Genomic DNA, 18,528 nt, shown 5'->3' with positions numbered 1-18,528 from the left:
AAGACTTTACTCAAGTGAAAATGAGTCGTCCCTGGAGTACCGCGAAGGCACGGCTTTCGGTATTTTCTAAATTTCAAAAGCACAGCGCCTTTGCTGGAGAAGCGTTGGATTGGTGGCACCTTGGATTTCCTGGAAAGCACGGTTGCGGTGTCAAAATAAACAGTAGCTCCATAGTTCTCTAACTATATAGCTAACTAATAGTTCCAGCAGTTCCATAGTTCTCTAACTACATAACTAACTAATAGTTCCAGCAGTTCCCGCTGCTTGGTGAGATAGGCCCTTAAACTTAACACCTCGTATATTTGTATACTGGCTATATACATGTAGATACAGATACAGATAACGAGGGCAAAGCACAACATGTAGACAGGTTTGCTGACAACACTTCTGTACTGTGAATCTTTAAATTTACAACCTTCATCATCACGTACATAGAACTTTGGTTTATTTTCTTCTCCTTGATTTCTTTGCGTCGCTCGCGTCAATTTTTCTGGTTTACTTGGCCTTACGGTTTACTGAGGATGCCCGTAAGGCCAAGTCAGTGTCGCCTTACTCTGAACTTGTGACTGCATACATTAAACTGGCATGAACTTTTCACACTGCCCTTGTGCCGTGACATTTCCAACTGATTCGTTATCTTTGGCAGGTTAAAGAGCAGTTAATTTACCAACCCGTCCCGCGGGTGGTATACTGACGCAAGTTTTTGTTGTCTGATAGACAGAAAGCAAAACGGGGTCCACGGTGTCAAGAAATAAATTCGACATTGTCAGGCAGAGGTACCTCCTTGACCTTATACACGCTTTCAGTGCATGTGTTCAAGATACGGGCATCGAAAAAAATCCCTTAGGGGAAACAATAGTTCTAAACGTTGCTAAACCGTCTCAGTGCTAAAAATCTTATGACAATTATTCATTGAAATTGATCTATCCTGAAGATAACTGTAAAACATGTACAAAAGGTAATCTCCAAGCAGATCCTACGGTGCCATAAGATAGTATCAAAGCTGGCCAAGGAGTGTAGCCGGCCAAGGGAGTCAAACGGGCACGGGAAGTTTGATACTATACATTACGCACCGTGGATCTGGTTCGAGATTATACAAAAGGAAGACATGTGATTCTTAGCCAATCACAACTGTTGATCATTGTAGCGTGAAAAACGCTTTCCAGACACACCTCACCCACACACCTTACCTCTGTCAGTTAGAACACGTCGGGAGCGTTTCCGTCACGGAAAGGTGCGCCGTAGGTGTAGTTGAAGGTCGGTCTGTCGGTTTGAGCAAGAGCAGACTTAACTCCACAGTTTCTCGTGTCCCGTGACACCGTGTAAGTACACAGGTGAGTAACGCTTCTCTATCTTAAACACTCAGGTGAATGTATATTATTCTGTTTCAATGGTAGCTTTTTGCTATCTAATAGGCTTGTGCCATGGTTCAGGAAACTGCAAAACTATATCAAATACACTGATTTAGATGTAGTATGAATACCAAGCGAACCAAAGGGCTTAAGTTTAAACTTGTCCGTGAGTAACATATCGTCATTGCTGTCGTCCATGGCTTTTTAAGACCAGTGTTAATCTCCAAGCAGATCCTACGGTGGGATATGATAATATCTTAAGCTGACCGATGGAAGTAGCCGGCCTAGTAGTATGCATTTCCAACCGAATGATCTGTCACAGAAGTGGCGATCTTTTCAGAAACGTGGGAAATGCACACTCCTAGACCGGCTACATTACTTTTGATATCGTCTTATCCCACCGTAAGGCCTGCTTGGAGATTAGACTAGTGTTTGTATTTGAAACATGTTCCGGGCAGTGAAACGCGTCATCCGCTTATATACTGTCAATCATCCATTACAGCGAAAACTGTTGCCAAAGGGTACCCGTGTACAAGTATCTACCTGACTAAAGTTAAAACTGAATCCGCAGCCCGATGGCAGACAAAGTTTTGCCTGCATGTAACGTTCTACGGCGTGTCTGCGTGCTCAAAAATTCGTCGTATTCCGAGTACGAGTTCGTACGGAGGCGGTACTTATCACTTACGGATTGCCCACGTTTTGCACGTAGACAGCACGCATTTGAACGTACGGCAGGTTGTACCCTTAGCTTAACCCCCATAGAATAAAGCCAGCCCCGCTCGGAGTCTGCAAAAAAAGGCTAGTATCTCCCAGGTAATGTCTAATGGAGGTTACCAGTGCACAAAGCTCTGCACGGTACATGACTATACATGTATATACATACCAGTTACGTCAATCTTAACATCAATCTAAAGCTATGGGCACAACCCACCGTACTTGCTGTCTACGTGCCAAAACGTGTGCAATCTTTTGGGATCCGTAAGTGGTAAGTACCGCCTCCGTACGATCTCGTAGGGAATCCGACGGATTTGGGAGCACGCAGGCACGCCGTAGAACTTTACGTGCAGGCAAAACTTTGTGTGCCATGGGGCTGCGGATTCGCCCCCTATAGATGCCAGTACGGGCGTCGCGCCTGCCCTGTACAGCCTAAACGTTTTCAGAAATACGTGGCAGACGTGGCCTCCCAAAAAAACGTACGGACAAATTGCACATACGGCGGGTTGTACCCTTTTTTTTTAATAGCTCAAATATCGATCAACAATAGACAATAGAATTTCGGTAATGCGGAAACAATCATCCCACCATACACGGTTTCTACATTCAACACAACCGTTGATCCAAACCAAAAAATCTTAACAGCCTCATAAACATAAAATGAAATGCCAATCACATAACTAACATGTACTACCACTCACCCCAGGCCGTGTTATAATTCTGTATTACTCTGAGTGGGTATACGACCAAAAAATAAACGGCTGAACGGACTTGTGATTTTAGCGGTGAAAAATTCCCTTTTAGCCATTCCATCTCATCTCCAAAGTTAGATTGGTGAAAGTTTATTTGTATCTGAAGAAATTAGCAGTTTGTCAACCGCACCCGATGTCGGAGGTACACTGTCCTAGGTTTTGAGTGATGCGGTTGTATACAATCAGCGGAAAAGTGCCTCTTGCAGGGAGTGACATAAAGTGTGTTTTGTAATTGTTATAAATAATAGACGTGTGTTTATTGGTCATTGGCAATTTTTCTCACGATCTACGAAAAATGTGCCCAACAAAGAATGAATTTTGAATATGGAGAGGTTTTCTGTCGCTTCAATATGGTCACGCCCATGCGAAAAACGTGTTATTGTATTACCTTCAATGGAGTGAAAAAACTCATGAATGATACCATAATCTTGTATGTGGATTATTCTGACCAACGGACGCCAATGAGGAGGGTTGTAGAGAGATCTTCATTGACACAACAAAGGTTCATCGACTTTTGTAAAGGTCTGCTGCATCTATATGTGAACAAACAAGTGTATACAATGAAATACACAAATGCCTATGAATAAGTATCAATATATCAACATGTTAGGTATAGACTCTAGAGTATCATATACACCATTGGTTCTAAGGTATAAACATTCTTTGATACATCTACCTATTTAACTGAATTCATCTGGCGAACAGAACGTATCAAATTCTATTGAGCAGATGGAAAGAAATGTGAACAACTTTGAGCGTTTATCTTCATATATAAACATCAACAAACACAAATTCAACCTGACGAAACACCGTTGTAAAACGGATACGGACAAGCAGAATCCTGATGACAATTTGAACAATCCTGATGTCAGTCTGGGATAGATAAAGAAAATATTTGCATTGACATTGTCATGTTTACAGATAAAAACATATATCATAATTCGATTATTTGGCTACTAGTATGTATCCTATGAATTCATGAACCTATTTTAGTCTGTATTTCAATTATTTATTTATCTATTTATTGAACTTCCCATATAAAAATAGTGGGGAGACAAAACAGGTGAGGTGCCACCTCTGCAGGTTGTATCCCCGAAACAAAGTACACATTCAAGTAAATAATAAGAATCAACAATGGTATATACAGTGATATACCATTTCAGCAGACATTTAAGCTTGCACTCTGTACAAGTGTCTTTTGTGTCATTCAAAAGACAACAACAAGAAAACGGTGGAAATGTATGTATTAACCAATATCTATTATATGATCTACACACTAGCACGTCACACCTGACCGTGGGGTGTTTTCACATTTTTGAAAGAAGAATGCCTTTACACTGCCGCTCCCAAGGGCAAACCTAGGCCTATTCAGCTGATTGCGCACTTGCAATTTTTTTACGATCATGTCAGCACATATGTGGCGTTTAATGTCATGTCCATGACTGTCTATTTATTTTGTTTATTCATTTATCGTTCGGCTGTTTACAGACATCCAGGGCTGCCCTACTAGACATGGGCTAACCCTGTACTGTCCGCGTGAATGCCCCTGTTTTGCTTTTTGTTTGAACCTTTGTTTATTCATGAAAGCTCAAATCGACCTGCAGGCCGCTTTTCATTTTGGTCATGAGGGAAGAGGCAACGGTCAGACAAAGTATATACAGTATAATGAGTCATGTGCGTATGTCTGGTGTTAGGCTGATGTACTGTCGTAGAGTTGAATGAGGGTCTGCATGCCTTTTTCCGTTAAGCGTTACCGCCGTCTCTGTGGCGGGCCGGGAACTCTGCCTCCGTCAATTTACAGATGTCGTGGACAATGCCCCTGTCATTCCTCCGGGTTCTGGGCACCTTTTGCTTTGTCATTAGTCGGATATTTTCCCCCATTGATATAACTACTCTAGCGTTGTATAAATAGGAATGCACGTCAATGTTACTTTCAACGGTGTTATGTTTTGTAACTCCTTCTGAATTTACCGTTAAGCGTTACCGGGCCTCCTGAATTTACCGTTAACCGTTACCGGGCCTCCTGAATTCACCGTTAAGCGTTACCAAGACCACCCCCCCCCATGCAGACCCTCTTGAATAAACCTATCGTGCGACGGTATTGTAATCCATTTAACAGTTACCTCTCTCTTTCCATTAATTCGCGTAAGACATTTTTGACAAAGCTAAGAGGTACAAGAGATCCTATGTAGTCTAGTATAAACATTCCATTCATGGGCCATAGAGTTCAGTGATGTCTCGTCTGTCTACTAAACAAAACGCTCCATCGCCCAAACCGTTTAAATCAAATATTGTCGCAATACATCAACCACGCTTGAGGCTCGACCAAAGCATTACAATATAATACAATAGAATTGACAAAAGTTACAATATGCAATGGTTTTATAGTTTATAGGAAAATACTTGATTATTTGTGTTGATTGTTGTGATTAGTTAGAAAAAAACAGGACAGATGGTAGAGTTGACACATTTACGGTTTGCTGCACTGAGAAACAATTATCCCTTGGAATGCTGGCGTCGTCTGCACTTTACTGACAGTAAAACGTCAAGATGGACAGCAATGATATTCCAGACTGTTTGCGGAAACGAAAAATAGAAAAAAAATATGCACAAATGATGCCTACGACTATTCTCTGTACGTCTTTCGTAGTTCGGTGTCTTTATATCATACCTTTCGTTCCCTTAAGCTACCCTCTCCCCGGTTTGAAAATGTGAGGTAGACCTAAGCTGGTGTTACAGTTGAGGTGGTATCTCACTGCACTTGGGGACCGGTGCGGCACTGCGGGGTTCAAAGATTATTCAACGAATTCTAAAACAGTTTCCACAATTCTCAGAGCTTTCACTATCGAGAAAACCTAAAAGAAAACACTACATTCTTACCCGAATCACAGAGCACACTTATTAAAACATCGGACTATTCATTTGCAAGTAACTAAAAAGAAAAGTCAGCCCTTTTAGTTACATACGAAGAAACATCGGAATAACGAATTTTCTTAAGTTTTGTGTATTTTTGTGTTGTAATTACATAAAATATCAGTTATATCCTGTAAAGGAATCCTGTAAAATATATTGTTAAACCAAAATTAGCAAATTTTGTAAAATATGCCTGTCAAAAGCCCGTTGCAGTAACTTCAGTGAATTATGAAATTGCTGCTAACTAGATTTAAGGAAAAGTCCCCAAGTTTGGTGACTCTAGTGTAAGCCGTTCAGGCGTTGTGCGAGATGAAAGAAATTGGCGGGCCTCAAAAGCACCTAGCTATGCACTAGCTTCTTCAAGGGCAAGGTCACCAGTGGAAGGTTCATGCAGCAGGTGTTTACGTACAAGACAGGTGCAAAATGTCTCAAGGGAACCCCAAACATTCTCACGAGATGGTATGTGTTTTACTAGTGTAATGAAATTTTTCTAAGAAATGTCTTGAATACTCGTAAATACCGTGGGGTCGCGCGGCACGGTCTGTGGATCATGGACTAGGGGTGGGTACCAGTACAGGAAATTCAGGACCAGGTACGGACCTACGAGGGGTGATCAATAAGTTCTCGGCCTAACTCAGAAATAATAAGCACAACTCAAATTTTGAGGCACAACTTTATAGTATGAAGCCTTTTATCAATATCCTCCAAATTACAAATCATTGGAGTCATTACTTTCCAGGCATTCGTTTTATGCAAATTAGAAGGTAAGTGGCGAGAAAAAAGTGGTGTGAATTGTGATCAGACATGTGTGGGTCGAGTTCCCCATGCCCTAAATTAACAAAAGACATTGTCAAAATGTTTGATAATCATTCTCCTCCTATTTCAAGCAAAAAGAATTGTGTGTCTGACTTCCAGCAGCGCAAGTTCGATCGCACACCTCAGGTCAGGTCAATTGTCCCATTTTTCCCGTTCTCCCTTACCTAACATTACTGGGTGTCGCTTGCAAAGTAATGATCACAATAATTTGAATTTTGGTACAGATTTATATAAGACGTTATACTTGACATCTATGCTTCGAAATCTGAGCTGTGCCTATTATTTCTCCGCAAAACCGAGGACTTATTGATAATCCCACGTACTTGTATAAAATCTTATATAAATGTGTACCAAAATTCAAATTATTGTGATCATTACGTTGCAGGTGACACCCAGTAACGTTAGGTAAGGGATAACGAAAAAAAAGTGGACAATTGATCTGAAACCTGAGGTGTGCGGGTCAAATTGTCTGATCACACTTCACCCTTCTTTTTTTCGCCACTTACCTTCTAATTTGCATAAAACGAATGCCTGGAAAGTAATGACTCCAATGATTTGTAATTTGGAGGATATTGATAAAAGGCTTCATACTATAAATTTGTACCTCAAAATTTGAGTTGTGCTTATTATTTCTGGGTTAGGCCGAGAACATATTGATCACCCCTCGTAAACCTGAACCTTATTATCTGTGAAAACTTGTGAGCTGGCGCTACTCAAAGCAATGGTCTATTTCGCTACAAAGAAATCCGAAGGACTTATACTGGCGTTTTAAATCCTGTCTCCATGTTAACAACACCAATGCCGCTGTTAACTTAGACCAGGTTTTACTGTAGAAACTTGGTAAAAACAAGAAGCTTTTATCAAAATGACTATCAACTTTTTTATTTTCTTGGACCAGTAAGGCCCAGAACGTCTGCCGGTATAATCTGTTCATTTTCTAACCGATTTTTTTTTCAGGTCCCGCTTTTTCTGGACCGGTCCAACAAGAAAAAACAAACGGACACCCCTACTGTAGAACCGTACCGGTCATCATCATCATCGGTCGGCTGCGACGCAGGCGACTGTAAGTTTCTTCCAAGACCTTCTGTCGGCAGCTAGATGACTGATTTGCTTCGCGGAGATCTGGTCATTGTAATCTCCTAGGAGCTGTTGAATGTACTTTAAATAGGAGGTAGCTTGGCGTCCTCGTCTGCGTTTCCCATGCGTTGGTACATACAGTGCATAGATATTGGCAGGTTCGTCCTCGGGCATGCGCAGGATATGACCAAGAAAGTTCAACTGCCTCGAGCGTACATGTTCAATCAACGGCTTTGTTTGGGTTAGTTCATAAATCCTGGAGTTTGGTACCCGGTCGAGCCTTTTGATGTTCAGCATGATGCGAAAGCAAGAAGTAGCAAAGGAGTTGATTCTTTTCTCCATATCTTGTGTTAAGACCCAAGACTCGCACCCGTAAACAAGCACTGTGACACAGGAAGCCATGAACAGTTTCACTTTCGTAGCGATCGGGACAAGATCGCTCCTCCAGAGAGGTTCAAGTTTCCAAAACACGGCCCAGGCGAGTGCTCTGCGCCTCTTAAGGTCAGAACTACTTGAGGCCATGCTGGAACCAAGATATCTAAAGTCTTGCACCTCCTTGATCTCTTCTCCATAGACCTGGAGTGGCTGACCCGGGTCTGCATTGTAGCACATGTATTCGGTTTTAGGGACGCTTACAATTAGACCAAGCTCTGCAGCAGCTGTAGCGGTTTTTATCAGTTGCTCTTGTGCCCTTGCTCTTGCGGACTCCAGCAGAGCAATATCATCCGCGAAGTCTAAGTCGTTGATCAGTTTTGCTGGATAACGACTGGAGGCCCTAGGATGTGTCACAATCCCCGAGTCACTGTCTGCTGTAGCCCTCCTCAGGAGGTAGTCAATGAGGATAATGAATAAGAAAGGTGCCAGCACATCGCCCTGCAGGACTCCAGTGGTCACATGAAAGCTCTGAGACATATGACCGTCAACCATGACAACACTTTTAGAGTTCTTATACAAAACACTTATGGCGTTGACCACTTCTTCGGGGATGCCGTAGTGGCGTAACACAGCAAACATCATTTTCCTGTCTATAGAATCAAAGGCCTTTTTGAAATCTATGTATGTCACCCACAGTGGGAGTTGATGGTTTCTAAAGCCTTCAATTATGCGTCTGAGTATGTGAGTTTGTTGCGCACAGCTACGGCCTTCCCGGAATCCAGCCTGGTTCCTCCTCAGGATAGGGTCAATGTGGCTACGTATCCTGTTCAGGAGGATTTTGTTGTAGACCTTGGCTGCGGTTGACATAAGTGTAATTCCTCTATAGTTTGTCATTTGTGTTAGGTCACCCTTCTTGGGCAGAGGGATAATGATGTTTGTAGTCCACTGGTCAGGGGATACAAGGGTATTGTATACTTCAACACAGAAGCTGTGCAAAACCTTAGTTATCGTAGTACCACCACATTGGAGAGCTTCCACCGAAATTCCATCATCCATTCCAGCTGCCTTCTTGCGTTTGAGTTGCATTATAGCAGCCTGGGTTTCCTCAAGCGAGGGTGGGTGAGTGGAGATGGGAAGGTCTTGTTCTGCAGGAAGTGGCAGATCCTTTGCAGAAGTAGAGATGTTGTTCAATAGGGAGCTGAAGTATTCCCTCCATTCCTGAAGAAGCTCTGTGTCACTGGAAGGAGGGGAACCATTCCTCTTCTACCGGTACCCACCCCTACTGTAGACCCGTGCCGTACAGACAAGTTGTGGATGGAACTGTTGTTGTTTTCTGGAGGACTCCGGCGAGCTCGCTCGGAATCTCCACATAACTAGTTTCCTCCACCCCTCCTACTTGACGGTTTTATGAGACACATGCATGATTTGATGGATCCAGCTGACGCGAAACACGATGAATCCTAGCTCCCACAATATATCTAAAAACACGGATAAAAGTGTTAACTAGCTTATGATTATCGATTAGACATAACTAAGAGTGTAGAAAAACAAAGAACACAAAACATTAGAGGTGTTTTTCTTTGCACAAAGTCAAGCTCTTTCTTTCACTAAAGACATAAGATAGGAAAACATATTCTCCAAGCAGAGGTAGTCTCCGGCTGTTTTTTTTGACGTTTTTCATCGTTTTTATCGGGCTTTCGGATGTCTTGCGAGAGGCTCTTTCCAGATATCCCTGAAAATTGGTAACAGTACCTACACAGTAGAGGTCCCATAGAACGATAAAAATATGCCAAGGCCATAGCAAGTAAATTTTATGGATGATGTCATCGCTCTCATTAATTTTCGCCTGATTTTGAAAAAAATATGGTTAACATAACGTGTAGTAGAGACATACAGCGCATCCATGGAAAACATACTCTTCAAGCAGAGGTTAGGCTCCGGCTGTTTTTTTTTTTGACGTTTTTCATCGTTTTTATCAGGCTTTCTATTTTGTACCGTTTTGTTGATGTCTCGCGAGAGGCCGACGACTATTTCCAGATATCCCTAAAACTTGTTAACAGTACCTACATGGTAGAGGTCCCATAGAACTCCAAAAATATGCCAAGGCCACAGCAAGTATATTTTATGGATGACATCTAGCCTCTACCAGGCTCCGTGGATCGGTAGAATCATTATCCTCGTGGTGAGGAAACGTACTCTTCTGGCCGGCTAACTCCCCTAGCGTACTATAGATTCTATTTGTCCAATTTCTACAATTAGACCACCGATCCACGAAGCCTGGTAGAGTCTAGATGACATCAGCTCTCTCAAAAATGTTCGCCTGATTTGTAAAAAGATGGTCAACATAACGTGTAGTAGTAGTAGTAGAAACATACAGCGCATCCATGGAAAGTACGTAAAGCCTTTGTATCACTATCTTGACATTCATGTTGCGTTATGAATATTCATAACCAAACTAATGATTACCTGCGTGCCATATCTGCAAACATACTTATCAAGAGGTATTCTTGTTCTTGTTCGGTTACTGGATAACACCCCTAGTTTGTGTTGGGGCAAACCATCCAGGGCGTAGTGCTGCTGTTTTATTGGCCGTTCCTCAGGTGTTGCAACACCTCCTCCTTAAACTTAACGGGATTAGGGACTTGACGATATTTATCGGAGGGGGGGGGGGGGGGGGCTGGTGCATAGGGGGAGGGGGGAGGGCCATTGAAAAATGTTTTGGCCTGGGGGAGGGCCATCGAAAATTTTTTTGAGCCGGGGGCCTTAGGGGCCTTAATAAATACAAGCAAACTGTGCCCCTGAAATGCAGGAAACGAAGTTTCAGATGGTCAAGATTTCGATTTTTCTCTGGACGTCCCTTGCGATGGCTTGCGCCACCGGCGCCCAGGACGCTCCGGCGCTCGTCGCCATCAAAAATCAGACAGAAATGTCATTACATTTAGCACAGTCTACCATGCAAAGTTCATTCCTCAAAATGCAGAAAATCGTGTTTTCAGAGGGTCCAAATTTCAACATTTCTCCAGACCTACCTTGCGACGGCTCGTGCCTTGTGCGCTCAAAATCATAAAAATACGTTGGGGGCGTCGTCGCCCTCAATAATATAGCTAAAATCATTTGAAGTTCTACTAGAAAGGCTTTTAAAATTAGCTTAGTCTGCCAGCAAATTTTGACCATCCAAATTTAGGAAAGATCGTTTCTGATAGTCAAGATTTCAAAATTTTCCCGGGGAAGCATGCCCCCGGACCCCCAAGGATTTAGCTTGAAGGGTTGTTGAATATGGTAGAGTATTCCAATCGATAGTGGTTCTTGGGAAATATGAATATTTGAGACAGTCTTTATTAGTCTGGATGGGTTTGTATGAGTTTGGGTGATTATGTCGAGATTGCCTTGGGTTCGGCTGCAAGTAGTAATCGATCGGCAGGGCTAGGAGATTTTGTCTAGATTTCTGGAGAATGGTAAGTCTGTTGGCTGTTCTTCTATTTTTGAGTGTATCCCAACCCAGGTCCGAGACTAGTTTAGTGGCGCTTGACTCAGAATTTGGACAGTTCGGGACACTTGAAGCAAATCTGGCCGCTCTTTTTTGGACCGCTTCGAGTTTGGAAATGTGGTCTTTATGATAAGGATCCCATGCTGCACTAGCATATTCAAGATGGGGTCTGACCAAGCTAGTGTAGGCTTTTTGTTTGACTTTTTTGGGGAAGTTGCGCTTAACGAACCCATGGCCAAGGGTCTTGTACATGTTTGCTTTGCATGTAATGTTATTTGTATGGTTGGACCATATAAATAACATTACATCATCATTCTTGGTTCTCATGATCTTTTATAGAATTAGAGTGTTTTGTGCTGTATTTTGAAATGGTCGAATGGCGATATCGTGGTTGAGTTGATTTCACTGTCTTCGGAACGTATTTACCCTTCTTAGGTCATTGAAGGACACCCAAGGAAGGGCTTTTAAGGACACCCAATCATTGGGTGTCCTTAAAAGCCCTTCCTTGGATGTCCTTCAAGGTATTTGAGACAGGTGTAATATGTCTCAAGGACACCCCAAATATCCCTACGGGATGATATGTGCTTTACCGGTGTAATTAGACGGTCTTTTAGAAATATCTTGAATACTCGTGAATACCGTGGGGTCGCAAGGCATGTCTGTGGAGAGTACAGGCTAGTTCCACATGGAATGTCATTAAATTCAAAATCGTATTTTTCGCTATACAAAATCTGCCCCGTCACAAATTTGACGGTGCTCTGTGTCTTTCCCGCCTTTTTGGTATACGGCTGACATCACACGGAGGTCTAAACTCCCGCGGCCGCGGACGAGCTGCTAACATTCGCCCGAACCCCTAGTGATACCCAGGAGGTCTGTCGTACTTTAGCCGAAAATACCCATTTATTTGGAGTTCGCTGACAAGTCGATCGGGCTCAATTCTTGATTTGTGACAGGATCATGAGCTTTTTCGGCCCCAATTCCCAACCCGGGACCCGGCTGGGTAGCTTTCGGAAATGAAAAATATGATAAGAAAGGCAACAAAACACACGGAACTTAAAAAGAAATAATCAACAGCATAATTTGTGTATATTCCTTGGTAAACAGTTTCATTTTTCGTTTTCCGCACACATTCCGTTTCGGAAATGGGACCTGAGGCTAAAGCCTAACACAAACTCTGCTGTCCAGGGCTGTAACTGAAATGTTGGGCTGGCTGCTATAAGAGAAGTTTAATCAGGCTAGATGAATCATAGAAGTCTTATCTAGCTTATAGTTGCCGATTTGGCACGACGTGTGCACGAAACATTGAAAACAAGGTCACATACCAGGGGGCCAAAGATCGACTTGACCTTCGTCTTCCCAGTCTGTATCCACGTAACGTTACCTAATATCATTACAATCCATCCAGAGGTTCTAAAGTTATATTGACGACAAATATCCAGAAACACGCACACATTAGATGTCCAAAAGAACTAGAAATATGCTAACTATGATGTCTAAGTTTACCTCTGGTTAATAGTGAATAGTGATGCGTTTTTTAAACTTAAGCGTCCGTCCGTCCGAGTGTCATGAGACTATGTAGAGGAAGATGTGACAGATGTTAACGAAGCATTGATATTGTGCTAAGGGTAGTTTCAACAGAGAAATGACAAAAACGCGGAAACCATTAGGTAGATACATAGATAGATAGCGTAAAGGGTACACAGTTAGATGGTTGCCGATATTTTGTTCTTCTGTAGTTTGTAAAATGGGCGACTCCACTTGGTTCTGGCTGGCGGGGGTGCTGCTTCTACAAGCGGCCCAGTCCATTGAAGGCGCCGGTGAGTTGGCAATGTTCTCTCATTGTTCAATGTTGACTTGTTTCTTATATGTAGTTCAAACTGTACTATAAGCGTATTTTTGAAATTCTAAGAAATCACTTCTTTCTCCAGATCCAAGTGCAAATGAATAGGCGAATGAAAAGAAGCTACTAATACAGTGTTAGCACTTTCCAGGATACAGATTGATGAGAAAAATCTATGTAACCTGTAGCGATAGAAACAGACAAATTTAATATGACACCTTGTCTTTTCTATTTGCAGGAGGGGCTGTTTGGACTTACAGTGGCAACACAGGTAGATTGAACATTCTATCAGCATCTTGACTGCAAATTTTTCAGTGATGGTTCCGGCTGCATTTACAATATCTATGTTATTTTTTAGATGCTATCTCTATCAATATGATTTTTTCTGCTTTTTCCCTAAAAAAGGCCCCACCCACTGGGCGAATGCTAACAACAGTTGCGGCGGGAATTCTCAGTCACCAATCAACATCCAGTATTCCCCAGCGAAGAGGCAGTCCTACGCAGACTTCGCGTTCCAGGGGTACAGCACTGCGCCGTCCGACGCAACCATGGAACTCTACAATACTGGACATGCCAGTAGGTATCAGCAAAGATAACCATTCAGATCCTTGTGCCCATCTCATCACTTCTAGAAGTATCACATAAAAATGCAATGTCTGTGAGTTATAATCGCCTCACTTTCCAGTTGAGTGGCGTTCGTTCACTGTGGCACTGTTGTGTTGTTTTCACCGATTTTTTTCATAACTTAGATATTGCGTAATACGTAAAAATGTGACTTAGAAGACAATAAAATAAACGAAATGTAAGAACATTCGTTCTTTATCTCTGAAATTCCATGAGTAACCTTTCGAACCCCGTAGTGCCGCACCGGTGCACCAAGTGCAGTGAGATACCACCTTAATGGAGCAAGCAAGCTTGTCTATCATGAGAAAAAAAATCAAATCTGTTTCATCTCCTTTCCAGTTAACGTGAACCTGGGATCTGCCAGCAAAGGTTTTTCTGTGTCAGGAGGCGGGTTAACGGGAACGTACCACACCGCGCAGTTCCACTTCCACTGGGGGAGCGTGGCGGACCTGGAGGCCGGCGGGTCCGAACACACCCTGGAGGGCAAGGCTTATCCTGGCGAGGTATTACCCTCTATCTACCAGGCTGCACAGGTCACTGGAAAAATAGTAGAAACTGGCCAAATACAGTTTATAACACACGAGAGGCGTTAGCTGCCCAAGCAAACTATACTCCTGGACCAGTTAACTCATCTGTCAGGCGTTGCTACGGCCGTGCGGTTTCGGACAAAGCAATCAACGAATTTCATCGATAAAAAGCAAGATCGTTGTGTGTGTTTGTTGTCATTTTAGTCACACTTGTTAGTTCTGCATGATATTCCAATTAGAAAACCAAGGGCAACACAAAATCAATGTAGAAAGCAGCAATGTCGCCAACGTACCGCAGTCCAATAAGATACCACTGTTACCTCTATATAGGTTCACTTCGTGCACTACAGTGGGACTCATGCCGATCTTGGCGCGGCAGTGGCGTCAGGATCTTCCACAGCGCTGGCGGTACTCGGGTTCTTCCTGGAGGTAGGGTGAGCTCTCTTTCGGTTCTAAACGTTACATCACCATTATTAACTACATAACTTTGCTCTTTTTATTTGTGCATGTAAATTGTCCGACGTTAAAGAACCCATCGCACCTATAGAAAAGAGCAGGGATCCTTACCGGTGTGAGTAGTTCAAAACCTACAGTGCTATGGCCGCACCTGGGACAATTACTGTCGTATTGAGCCTGTTTAACATCTGTTTGGTGCCGTTCACTACCCAGCTTGACGACAACGACAACCCCGGTCTGAACCCCATCGTCAACAACATCGGAGGTGCTGCTTACGCTGGTAGGTACTAACAATTTTGGCAACGCCAAAGGTGCATGTCCTTTCTATCATGTCATAACAAGCTAGTTGTCTGAGAATCCCCAACATGCCTTGTACTTGTAGGTACATGTTTTGGCAGAGACATTGCTGTAAGTATAAGACCATAAAGTTATGATTGACATTAGGCTACGGTTTAGCCTCTTTACTTACAAGTTGTTGGCGTCTATGTGGCAAAGGTAATGTTTGTCATAGCGGAGTTGTTACTATGATTTATTAATTGTAAGTAACGTTCGTCTTCACAGGTAACCGTTCAGCCTTCTCCCAGACCTTCACGTTCGACAGTTTCCTGCCGGCCGACAGGAGCAGGTTTTACCGCTACAGCGGCAGCCTGACCACCCCCGGCTGTAACGAGATTGTGGCATGGACCGTCTTCGAGGACACCATCAAGATATCCAGGAACCAGGTATACACCTAGCAAGATTCATCATCATCGTTTATATTGTTTCACCAGTAGAATTACACTTAAGTCTGCTGTGGGGAAGGGAAATAGCAAGTGGCTACACAAACTGAAAGAGATTCGAGTGAAGCACATAGAACTAGCAAAAAAAAATTCCCAAGGGAATGCATAGATGCAATTGGTAGAATATTTGCGTCTCCATAGCAGTACTATACCAACGGCTCCGCTCTTGAGGCGTCGCCAAAGAATAGAGGGAAATGAATGGATATTTGGCACATCATTGTCATTCGCTCTGTTCTCAGTTGAACACTCTCCTGCGTGCCACCTACTTCGAAGCCGAGGCGGGCCATGAACCGGAGGCGATGGCTAACAACTTCCGTCCCGTCCTGGTCTTGAACTCACGAGAAGTGCATCGCTCGTTCGAGAGGAGCGGCACCTGGCGCATCTTGCCAGCATGGCAGGTCATCGGTCTTGGTGTCCTCATTTTGGCAGGCTTCTAGTGGGTTCCATGAATTGTATTATCAGTTATGGACACCCTGAATTGGATGCTATTAACTTGATGTATTACGACAATGAACACCAAAAGAAGCATTAGCATACCTTTGCTAATTTTTAATTTGGCGTACCAAATACAACTATCTAAAACCATTTGCCACAGATCAACATAGACCAAAATCTCAGAAAACAATTACAAAACAATGTAACACATAATAAACTAGTCCACAAACGTCAATCCAGAACAGTACTCATTCGGCAATATCTTGATGTTTATGACATCATCACTACATGGCTCTGATAAACATGCATATTCACAAAGATTAACAACTTCAGTATGATTTTGCAAGAAATGAAACTAAACAAGACATCCAAAAACTGACTTCTGATATTCAAAGTGTCCAGGAAAAGACTGGATGGATTCTGATGTTAACGATTTGTTTTAGATCTGTTCTGTTTTATAAGGGCTCAGGGTTTCGGTGCAATATAATCAAGACTATACAATCCTAGTTGCATATATTTTATGGTAAGCACAAGCAATCAAAAGACAAATCAAAATCCATTCATAATATCACCACAACGAAATGTGTGTTACAAAGAACCGTTTCAATACCTTTTGCCAAATTATAGAACTTGATCACATTATAATCTGCATATGTGTCTACTATCATGAAATGGAATAATGATATCCTATTCACGTATATTGAAGATATTGGGATGAAAAAGAGTAACGTTTTTAGTATATAATTTTCGCCACGAATTGCGTGTTATTGTCAACAAGGCAGACTGGCAATTTTCTACCGTAACAACTGTTTTGAGATTACCTTATTCAAGGAGGTTATGTAATTATACATAACGCTACCTCACCTTTATATACGCGGGCTAACCTATATGTGTTGTTTTTGAAGCTGGGTATTTAGGACTATCATTCTAATGAAATGTGAGTTCAAACTGCTATATTTTGAAAATATTACAATTTGAAACCAACATCTGTTGACTTCATATCCCTAAATGCGCTAACAACGGATATAGGTTCCCCCAACGGATAAAGGTGAACTGGCTTTAGATGTATAACCTCCTTGCCTTTTTTGCAGCTTTTGAACATATAACAATATTTGGCTACCTACGCTATCAGGGCAGACCAATATTTGTTAAGGCCTAACGTTAAGTCGATTTCTGATAATTCTGAAGAAGAAAAATTAACAGGTAATGAACTGTATGATGTATGATATTAACTGAATGATATAATCACCGAGGATTATCGTGCATTATTCTACATATAGTGATATGACGGAATGTGGATATTACATGTTCCTGACCAGTTTATATGTGGTAATGAATTAACAACAAGAGTCTGTAGAACATAAACCTCCGTGAAGCTATTACGGTGTTTGTCGTTTGGGCTAAGGTCTTAGATAGTACTGTTGGGATCACATATAGATGTCACAAAATAATGTGAGACATCCATATGTACTCCTAACACTCCTCCCCCCATAAAATAGGTAACGTTGCCCTCTTTAGGCTAACGTCACATTTCCAAACCGGGGCCCAGACGGGCTGTTTGTGGAAACGAAAAATAGAAATGTATACGTAAAACAAGGCTTCTCGAGTTATGCTGGTGATAGACAGACAGACAGACAGGCAGACAGACGCACAAGACTAAAACATAACCTTGCCATTCTGGCAAAGGTAATTATACAGAAATAATGCCCACGACCATTCTCTTTACGTCTTGCTCCTCTTCCTTTTTCTTTGGAAGTGAACGCTGCTGAAGAGGATAAGGGGAACCAGCTGAAGAGGATGACGTCACATTTTCACAAAGGGTCCCGCCCGGGTAGTTTTAGGGAACGACAAGTACGATATAAAAGACAACAGGAACACAAAACGTATCACAATATTATTCAACAGCAGAGAATATAACGTTACGTAACTTTTAAACAGCCCGGCCCCCTCCGACGGATGAAATATAACTTTATTGCACAACAATTGTACGAGGTACAAAGTATGGCATCTACATAACTACAGTTCTATAGCTTAACTAACTAATACAGGAGTTGTAGTATGGGATAAGCTTCTTACAATGATTGGAAGCTTGTGAGGAGTTTCTAATATCCAAACCTTCAAATGTGACAAAGGCCTTGCCAGGACCTAGCCTGGTATCCAGCCGTTTTATAGCTCCCGAGTCTTTTCTGTCCTCTTCACAAATTAGGTGGACAGAAAAGACTCGGGAGCTATAATACGGCTGGATACCAGGTTAACCAGGACCTACTTTACGGAGCTGTATCTTTGTATTCCCGTTGGAGGTCACTGACCTGCCCCCTGAGACCCCGTTAGAGGTCAGTAACCTACCTCGCAGATATCCAAACCACTCGTGCTCTTTGTAT

At 42.4% G+C, this 18,528-nt stretch overlaps 1 protein-coding gene across 1 annotated transcript; it reads left to right on the top strand.

Annotated features, from left to right (window-relative positions):
• Positions 1 to 1,197: 1,197 nt before the first annotated feature.
• LOC118429944 (carbonic anhydrase 2-like) lies at positions 1,198 to 16,984 on the top strand. The gene is made up of 9 exons (XM_035840592.1): positions 1,198 to 1,334; positions 13,223 to 13,303; positions 13,565 to 13,597; positions 13,732 to 13,902; positions 14,290 to 14,453; positions 14,808 to 14,906; positions 15,147 to 15,213; positions 15,495 to 15,655; positions 15,952 to 16,984. Exons 2-9 carry the CDS (start codon positions 13,231 to 13,233, stop codon positions 16,147 to 16,149), a joined length of 966 nt encoding a protein of 321 aa, XP_035696485.1. The 5' UTR covers positions 1,198 to 1,334; positions 13,223 to 13,230; the 3' UTR covers positions 16,150 to 16,984.
• The last annotated feature ends 1,544 nt before the right edge of the window (positions 16,985 to 18,528 follow it).

The sequence above is a fragment of the Branchiostoma floridae genome, chromosome 14 (assembly GCF_000003815.2).
Source record: "Branchiostoma floridae strain S238N-H82 chromosome 14, Bfl_VNyyK, whole genome shotgun sequence".
NCBI lineage: Eukaryota > Metazoa > Chordata > Leptocardii > Amphioxiformes > Branchiostomatidae > Branchiostoma > Branchiostoma floridae.
The sequence above is the reverse complement of the archived record's forward strand: the minus strand, read 5'-3'. Positions and strand labels throughout refer to the sequence as shown.